Here is a 10,226-nt window from a genome sequence, read left to right as displayed (position 1 = left end):
AAAAAGATAAAAGAAAACTAGTTAATACAAATAGCTTCTTATAGACAATAATTATCATGAATTTTTGTGTGCATAAATATGTATATTTTAAAATAAAACAAAAAAAATACTACGAGTATCATAAAAAGTGTATTCCCAAACTTTTCATAAAATAAATAAACATTATGATCACCTTTTTGCACATCCTCCCACTTCAGACAACCTTTGTACCCTTGTTCCAATTGAGTAATCTTTTTCAATTGATTCAACATAAGTTTTCAGAGGAATCATAAATTCAAAGGGAGTAATCCTACAAAAAAATGCATATAATTATATTATTATTTTCATTTCAAATAATAAAATTATTATTAATTTACTCACCAAGGGTAGTACTGGACATGGAACAAAGTTCCTATAGAAATAGCATGATAAGCAGCAACCAATGGTGGAAGTTGCATCTTCTGACTAGATTGTCGAGACGATGTTGTGCAGCATATATTGCTATGTTGTTCCATATCTCGACGAATCCCAATACCAAATTCACCATTCTCACCACTACATTAACATAAGTATTGTCCAAATTATTTCTAATGGAATATAAAGAAAGTAAACATGGAGAATGGAGATAAAAAGATAACCTGACAAAAATGCATGAATCTCCAGGAGCAAGATTTTTTGAGTTTACGAATGTGCTCCAACCATTAGTAAGCATGTGTTTTTTCTCATAACCTGCATTTCATGTCAAAAGCTAAATAACTCATAAATAAGAAAAAACCTCATTTTTTTAGTAAAAACAATTTTAATCACCACTATAACGATGATACTTGGACTAACTAAGATAATTTTACTCACTTATATTAGCAATGAAGGCAATAATAACTTTTAAAATAAAATAAATTGAACTTACTACTATAAATATGTCGAAAATTCCACTCATTTCCATGCAAGTCCTTTGCCACTAGATCATGCATTGGTGGTTTAAGGGTCATATCCTATAACAAAAGACATGACACAAACCAAATTCTTACAATAAATAAATAACAAATTCTTGATGAAAGTTTAAACACAAGCATATCATCAAAACAAACCAGTGGAGGAAAGCATCTCTCAGCATGTTCCTTTGGAATATAAAGTCGACCAAGTGTACTTATTTCTGTTGAAGTGAGAATCTTATTGAAAGAGTACAGTTCACTAGGACTCTGAATTGCATGATTATCCTCTAAAATAATTTCTTGTTGCTGCAATCAACCAAAGGAATAACAAGAATTATATAAAAGAAAAAACATATTTAAGAACTAAAAACATATTTTATCTCCTTTTAGAAATAACTAACCTCTGGCAATGGGAATAATGTAAGTAGAGTGAAAATTTCATCTGTGTCAACTTTTGCCTACAATACAAAATAATTATACACATTTTAGAATATGAATTAAGCATTTTTAGTTAATTAAGTCAATAGCTTTACAGAAAGATGACAACAATACCTTTAACTCAACACCCATAACTATGCATAAAATTTTAGAGGGCAAATGATAGTTAGGAATTTCCATGTTATGATCTTGTTGATGTTGAAATATTGTCACCTATTCCAAATTTCCAAGCCAAATAGATTAGAATATAAAAATAATAATTGGTAACATTTTATATAATACATGTATACATAAGAAATTTTTTTAGTTTTTCATAACTCATTAATACCGTAACATATTTTAAGACTAAATGCTCAATAGTAAAAAGTAAATATTGATAAACCAATAGTAAATATTGTATTGTCCTTAAAAAAACAAAAATGTTACATTGAATTGAATTTTAAAAGTTCATAGAACTATATTAACACACATGTATGAAAGAGAAATAGAGAAATCATAATTAAGTTATTTGTATTGCACTTCATATTATATATTAACTAATAATCACAAGATGAGTATATATACACCACTAATTGAGCTTATAATTACTAATTATGACCGAAAACTTAACCAACTTAATTAGTAAGTTACTTATAAATACTAATTAGGACTAAAAATATAACCAATAGAGAAGTCATAATTAAGTTGTTTGTATTGCACTTCACATTATATATTTACTAATGATCACAAGATACCATGTACTAATGTGCCTTTAAGACATCTCATGATCCTCTTGAGTGTTTATATATGTGATAGTTTAAGTTCTTGCATAAATCGGCTCACCACACCTACATTGTGACATATACTGGGTATGTTATTTTAAGCATACCTTAAGCATTCCACTATTTGCTTGCATAAAGTGTTATTACCTATTTTTCCATCTTCATCTTTGCTTAATTTTGATTTTGCTTTCTTATGAGTACTGGTTGGATTTCAATTCAACATATTAAATATCTTTAGAATATTACTAACACCTCTTTTGATGAATTAACAAGCCTTTCATGGTTGTATAAAATTCAAGTTTAAGGAAGTAACATAGGCCTCCTAAGTCACTCATATCAAATTCATTGCTCATGCTGAATTTGAGATTCTCAATCTAATTATGACTGTTTCTTGTGATGAGTAAATCATCCACATATGGACACACTATGTAGAGATTTTCCAAATTCAGGTCTTTCACATGTATTTCATGTTTAACTATACACTTGGAATAACCAATCTAATTTAGGAACTCATCAATCCTCTTGTTCTAGGATTTTGAAGCTTGTTTCAACCCATATAAAGCCTTATTATTCTTCAAGACCTTATCTCCTCCACCTTTCAAAATACCCCTAAGGTTTTTCAACTAAAACTTCCTCCTCAAAGACGCCATTGAGAAATGAAGACTTGCCATCTGATTGAACAAGATTCTATTGCAAGGAGTTATCAAGAACTACGTATAATATGACTATCTCAATTCATGTAACTGGTGAATAAATTTATGATAAATGTCAAGGACAATATTTTGTAAGAATCCATTTGCAATAAGCCTTGCCTTATGTTTGGAAATGGATCAATATGAGAGGTGCTTCATTTTGTAGAATCATTTAGCTGCAATATGCATATTCTGTGTCGGTAAGAGACTAGATTCTATGTTTGATTCCTCTTTATTGCCTTAAGTTCTTCCTCCATAATAGTAATCGATAGTGAGAATTTAGTTTCTTCTACATAGCTGAGAGGCTCATCATAAAGAAATAAGGCTAGGTTCACCAGGTTTCCATATGGTGTGATTGTCTAGTCATGAATGGCATCATATTTTTGGCGCCTTCTATTTGTGAATTTACTTATATGAAATCTTCTTGCTTGCAATACTTGTGTGTCACCTTTTCAAGTAGACGAGGTTCACTTTGGTCATTATGAAAAACAAATGGCACACTTGAAGATGATTCAACGTTCATCTTCATTGATTTTAACGGCTTTACTCACAACAATCCTCTGGGTCACCATATTGTACAACTTGTATGAACATGTAGTTTTGTAGCCTACAAGAATCATCACTTCACTATTATCTTCAAGATTCTTCTTTGATTGATATGATATGTTTGGAACATCAAGAGCCAAATATCCTTAAGTGCTTGACATATGGAGTCTAACATGAACAAATTTCCTCTGAAACCATATTTAATCTCTTATTTAGAATCACGTTTAGGACATTATAAGAAATTGCGACAATTTCACCCCCAAAATATTGTGAATGATTCTCCTCTTTCAACATGCATCTAGTCATGTTATTCCTCGTAACAAACCCATTATGTTGAGGGATGTATGGTGTTGTGATCACATGATAAATTCCCATATCTTCACAAAAAAGATTCATTTTCTCTTGAAGTATACTCACCACCGCCGTCACTCTAAAGAATCTTAATTTGCCTCTCTGCTTACACTTCTTGGGATCTTAGAGCACCCCATATTTCAATTTTATCAAATAAACCCACATCATTCGAGAAAACTAATTTATAAAGGAATCAAAGTTTCCTCCCAATGACATTGTGTCAAAGGGGCCACAAGAATCGGTATGTACCATATTAATTTTACCTTGATCTCTCATTGGACTTTGAGACACAAATATTTCCTTGGTTGCTTGCCTATCAAGCAATTTATGCACACATCTATAGACAATCTCATCCTAGGAAAACCATGTATCACTATCCTTGACTTTAAGGTACAAAGACTCTTAAAACTAAGGTGCTCATACCCGAGGTAGCCAATCATCATCTCCAAGAATCTCGGAAGCAAGACAATGGAAATCTCTTGCATTAATATGGACCTAAAAAGTTCTATTTTGAGAAAGAGGAACTTTCGAAAGAGTTTTTTTATATGCATCAAATACCTTCATCTGATTATTGGCAAGGTGTATGGTAAACCCCTTTTCAAGTAATTGACCCGTGCTTAAAACATCATTCTTCATGCTAGGAATATACAATACATAAGTGATAAATGTTTGGTCATCTTGTATTCCCTTGATCAAAAAATCACGAGTTCCCTCTGATGGAATGGTTTTGCTATCAACCATTCTTATTTTTGTCTTTCATGAATTATAAAAAATATCTAGCTATTCTCGATGACTTGTCATGTGATTTGAGCAACCTGTTTTCAAATACAAGTCATATATACTTCTAAATTCATCATTTGTTGTTTCCAACAAGAGCATATTATTTGAGTCTGAGTCACTATCACCCTAATCCATGTGCGTCTCATTGCGTGCATTTTCTCTGCCGTTGGGAACACATTTTCTCTTGAACTTATTTGCAAAATATCTAAATCTTGTACAATTATAATACTAAATGCTCTAGTTGTTCATTAATTTCATCTATAAGCATAATTATTTCTTGAAGTTCACGTTGATCATTTTTCTTGGATTATCTAGCTAAGATCCCCTTTCTTCGATTTTTCTTTTCCCTTCCACATAGAACTGCCATATTTATTGAATGTTTGAGTTTGAAGATCCTAATTAATCACTCATTCTTTGATTCTCTCAAGGACTTACTGTTCATGTACTTCCAAAGAATATTGTAATTACTTCACCTTCATGGTAGAAAAATGATTTTATTTTCCTCTACAATCTAATTAAATTTGGAAAAGACAATTCACATCATTTTGTTCACGTTTGCTTGATCAGAAAAACTTCACCACAACTCTTTATTTGATTAGTTACATGTGTGATCCTATTTAAATACTCAACTTCCCTCTCATTGTTCTCCATTTGGAACAACTTGGATTATCTTCTAAATGTTTGTAAATGGAACTTATTGAGTTTTCTTCTCCAACATGAACTTTCTCAAGAATGTCCTACCCTTCCTTCGATAAAGTAACGTTCTTATTTTTTTAGAAATTCACAATATAAACATATTGGGGAATAAATAACATTGACTTTAAATCATTCTTCTTTGATTCTTTATGCGTAACAACCCGAACATCTCGCGCACCATTGGGAAGATCTCGCACACCAATTTACATTATTTCCATTGGAACCCAAAGATCACCTAAATTTTCTTGTTTCATCTATCTCCTTTCTTGTTGCAAAGAATTTGAAGCATTCCACTAAAATTGTTTCCAAGATTCTCTAAATAACTTGCCATGTTCACCCAATAAACAAGTTGAATGGAAACCAAATCTTAATAATTTTTTTTGGAAACCCAAGAGCTTGAGGTTTTATATACTACTTGTTAGAACTAAATTAATTCACACATAGAAGAGAAATAGATAAAGCGAGATTAAATTTTGTGTATAATACTTCACATTATATAATAAGTAACTAACTAAAACCTTTTAAACTTTTACACTTCAACAAAAATAATAAATAAATATAAACGTAGTTTTCTAAAATTGTTCTTAGATAAGAGATTTGAGTAGGACAAACAAGCATATCTTACCCATTTAGAAAACACCCACAAAAACATGAAGATAAAAAATGGCGACATAGTAGAGGAGGTGGGCCAAAAACCTTGACTCGGCCCGCAAAAAAAAGATTGAGCAAAGCGGGCCATACACCCTAAAACTTAAAAGGGGAAAAAAAACCATGTCTATCATGCTAATGTTCACGCCAATTAAAACCCATAAAAAATTGAGACAAGGCAGGACTGGGAAGAGTAGATGGTACAGACTCAAAACCTTAGCTCGAACCACCAAAAATTACGGGCTTAACGAGCAAGCACGTTGGGTCCGACCCTTTTTGCCATCTCTAAATTTAATAAAAGGCTCTTATTAGAAGTTTTTATTTGTGGCATGAGATCATCATTGATAAATATAGTATCCGAGTAAAAACAATACGGGATATTGAGTGATAACAAAATTAACTAGAGAAAAAAAAACAAAATTTTCTTGGTAGAGTAGGGTAATGACCAAAACTTCTTCTAAGAAGAAATAAGTGGAAAGTCGCATGTTTGAAGTCAGACCGTTGTAATTAGATGTCTTACATAATTACTAACCGAACTAACTTAACATAATAAAAAAATAATAAAAAACTTTTAAAAATAATAAATGGTTGTAATTTAATTGACTACTAATAATTATTAGCAGTAAAATAAAATAAAATAAAATAAAATATTCAAATATGAGAGACTATAATATTATTATAATCGGTAAAATAAAATAAAATAAAATATTTAAATACGAGAGACTATAATATTATTATAATAATTATTATAAAAAGAAAATTTCTTTATATAAAAATTATAAAGAGAAACAAATATTATCATTAACAAAAAAACATAAATGTACAAATATATAAAAATTACTAGGAAAAAATTATAAAATAAAATTATAAAATTAACATATCATATTTTTTGATGTTTTCGTGACAAAGAGTCCTAAAATAAGAGGATATATATTATGGGACAAGATCAAATGACACCAAAGTGTCAAAGTTTAATTTGACACCAAATCTCAACCGTTAAAATAATTGATCAAACGGTTATACTAAATAGCCTATTTTTTAGGAGAAAAATAAGCTATATAAATAACATATTTTTTCCCTAAAAATAGGCTATTTAGTATCACTGTTTGATCAATTATTTTTACGGTTGAGATTTGGTGTCAAACTAAACTTTGACACCTTGGTGTCATTTGATCCTATCCCATATATCATTTATGTCCTAAATAATTATTGAAATAATTTAATTATAAGGTGTATTCAATTAGTACATCATATTTTGATAATAAAAATATTAGTATATTATATATCAAAATGTGATAAAATTTATTTTAAAAAACTCTACAAAGTACATTTATAATAAAAAATAAATGCATTGTTTTCACAAAAAGAAAATAAGTGCATCGAATAATTCCGTAATATTCTTTCAAATATCCTCTTAATAATATCTATTTCTATAAAAAATTAAAAATAATATAAAAAAAAAGAATAAATATATAAATACTATATTTTCTTAACAATTTCTAAAAATGAAACTTCTAATATAATATGAAAATTAAAAACCTAATCCAAAATCATAAAATATAATATTAACGAAATTGGAAAAAAATAATAGTAAAAAATTTAACTTGTAATATGAGCGTGTTTCGATTTACTCCCTACTTTTGCCAAAGACAGATTTTGACAACGATTTTTTTTGAAAAAGCTGTTGCCAAAAGGTAGAGAGGGGAAAAGCAAAATTCACTAACAATACATGGGTGAACATTTCTCAAATAATGGAAAGTTACAAACTAACACGTATTTAATATGTATAAATGACAATCAAACTCATTTATTTGACACTCACAAAAATAATTATACCGTGTTAATAAATATTCATGTGGATATGGATATATAGATAAATAATTTAAAATAAAGCCAATTAGATTTAAGCACAAATATTATAATATTCTCTATATATAATTAAAATTGATTTAGAAATATTAAAAATAATTTTAAAAAGATTACTAATTTCAATTTTAAATATAATATAATAAATTTATACTATAAATATTTTAAAATATATCTAGATAAAAATTGTATTAAAATAAATTTATTATAAAATAAAATGTGAATTAAACAAGTTTTCTCATTTTCTAATTTTTAATATATTTAGAAAATAAATTGGTCAAACAAATTTTTTCATTTTTTAATTAATAAAATAAGATTAGAAACTCATTTATTTTATTATTTAATTCAAAATTATTTATTAAAATTAATTTACATAATTTATTTTGAGAATTATTTTGATCAATGTCAAGTTCACTTACTATTATAGAAACTGCGTTTAATTTAATTTCAATTCATAATCTAGGTCAGCGTACAATACGAACTATTTTACATGGTTTAAAATTTAAAAAAAATGTTTGGTTGAATTGAAGAGTGTATTTTATCCTCGATTTTCAAATAATGTGAATTTTTAAAATGTATTTAAATAAAAGCAAATAAAAAATAAAACTCATTTGAAAATTATATATATATATATATATATATATATATATATATATATATATATATATATATATATATATATATATATATATATATATATATATATATATATATATATATTGATGCATTCAATTGGGACACCATAAAAGTCTTTAAAGAAAATACACTTTTTCCTAAAACAAATGAGTCTTTTTTATTATAAAAAAAAAGGAGAGTCAAGTATCCTTATAATACTATACTATTATATTGCAATAGTTTTTTAGATAATAAATAAAAGATTAAATTATAGTTTTAGCCTCCTATTTTATTTGATTTATAAAATTAATCTCTTTATTTAAATTTAAACAGTATTGTTCTCCTTCTCATTTTTTCACTACAAATCGATGAAGTGTCAATTTTTTAAATTATAACTTTCATCTATAAAGTTCTACAAAAGGTTTTTATATGATGATTTGTCAAGTTTCACAAGTGACACATCATTTAAAAAATGAAAAAAATCGTCAATATTAAGGTCAAAAAATGTAAAATGAAAACTAAAATTGTTTGATTCTGAAATAGAGAGAATAATCATGTGAATTAAACAAAATAAAGGGACCAAAAACTGTAACTATGCATTAATAAAAATAGTATTAAAACAAAAATAAACATGTTAAAAATTGAAAAATCAATACATTGAAAACTTTTGTATTAAAAAATTGACCAAAGTTTGGCGAAAACTTTATCTTAAATTACAATTTAATTTCTTTATGATTAATTTATTGTAAAATCTTTAATGAATGCTAGAACTATACAAATATAAATTATATTATTTATGATAATAAAGAGAAAATTTTATCATGTTAATTCAACTCAGTTAGTATATGAAGATTCAACTGTAGAAGTGCGAGTTTGAATTCGTGACATTTCACTTATTCATCTTTAAGATATGCATTTTTGACTATAAAATTATTAGACAAATTAAATCTTATGAATTTCAAGCTCTTAACTTATAAAAATGATACGAAAGCTATAAGAGAACTAACATACTTGCGTTACGATAAACATAAAATAATTTCATACTTTACTAAAAAAAATTCATAGGAAAAAACATACAAAGGTTCAGAATATAAAAAATGGAAAAGAATACAGAACCTGTTCTAAGTGTCCTTGAGGGAAGTAGAAAACCTTTTCCCCAATCTTGGGGATGTATACAAATCCACAACATGCATGCCAAAGTTGAACACACAGATTATTTTTCACAGCTATAAGAACAAAATCAAAAAATATATATTAAAAGGAAAAAATGATGGTGATAAAAAAGAGAAACACAAGATATAGATTATCAAAATAAAAATAATGAAAACGAAGCTAAGATGATTACCAGACGCATCATCTCTACTTGTATAACTCATCTCTCTTCTTTCTCATTCAATGGTTCGAAATGAAGGCGGAGAAACCAAATCGTTGTAATACACACACACAGAGAGAGAGAGAGAGAACAAAAAAATTATAATATATTGAAACCAAAATATAATAAAATTGATAAATGAAACGAAATACAAGAAGACTAGAACAAAAAAGGACAATTGATATTAAAGTGTCACGTGTTTCCTAAGCCAGAAGAAAAAAAAAACAAAAAAATTACGTTGTAAAACTAAAATGTGGATCAACCTTTTTTTTTCTAAATGAGGAAAAGTCGCATTTACCCTCTTTGTGATGAGGCCGGTCATGAGTAATAGTTGAACGATTTAGATTTAAATGTTGTGCATGACAAAAAAGTGAAAAGTAAATTAATTCACAAAGAGAATATATATGAAATTTCTCTTAATTCTCTTAGTAAATTTAAAAATGCTAGAATTAGGAACAGTTTCATTTTATCTATGGACTTGGTAAAAAAAATTACGTTTGTAGTAGTAAGAGCAATACACACTTAAAAAAAAATAATTTCTCTTTATAAG

General features: G+C 27.5%; 1 protein-coding gene across 1 annotated transcript; it reads right to left on the bottom strand.

The window, feature by feature from the left end:
* Nucleotides 1-356: 356 nt before the first annotated feature.
* On the bottom strand, nt 357-9,525 carry LOC131616998 (auxin response factor 2-like). The gene is made up of 7 exons (XM_058888397.1): nt 9,421-9,525; nt 1,464-1,562; nt 1,313-1,369; nt 1,068-1,217; nt 887-971; nt 618-708; nt 357-534 (listed from the first exon to the last, which is right to left on the bottom strand). The coding sequence occupies exons 2-7, from the start codon at nt 1,527-1,529 to the stop codon at nt 357-359; spliced, it is 627 nt and encodes a 208-aa protein (XP_058744380.1). The 5' UTR covers nt 1,530-1,562; nt 9,421-9,525.
* Between the last annotated feature and the right edge of the window lie 701 nt (nt 9,526-10,226).

The sequence above is a fragment of the Vicia villosa genome, linkage group LG7, assembly GCF_029867415.1.
Source record: "Vicia villosa cultivar HV-30 ecotype Madison, WI linkage group LG7, Vvil1.0, whole genome shotgun sequence".
Taxonomy (NCBI): domain Eukaryota; kingdom Viridiplantae; phylum Streptophyta; class Magnoliopsida; order Fabales; family Fabaceae; genus Vicia; species Vicia villosa.
The sequence above is the reverse complement of the archived record's forward strand: the minus strand, read 5'-3'. Positions and strand labels throughout refer to the sequence as shown.

Bases quoted from the DNA above. Each gene is read 5' to 3' on its own strand.
- LOC131616998 (XM_058888397.1), bottom strand. From the start codon at position 1,529: ATGGAAATTCCTAACTATCATTTGCCCTCTAAAATTTTATGCATAGTT. The intron at 1,370-1,463 runs GTATTGTTGTCA...TTTGTATTGTAG, and splicing joins TTATGGGTGTTGAGTTAAAG to GCAAAAGTTGACACAGATGA. The intron at 535-617 runs GTTATCTTTTTA...ATGTTAATGTAG, and splicing joins GATTCATGCATTTTTGTCAG to TGGTGAGAATGGTGAATTTG.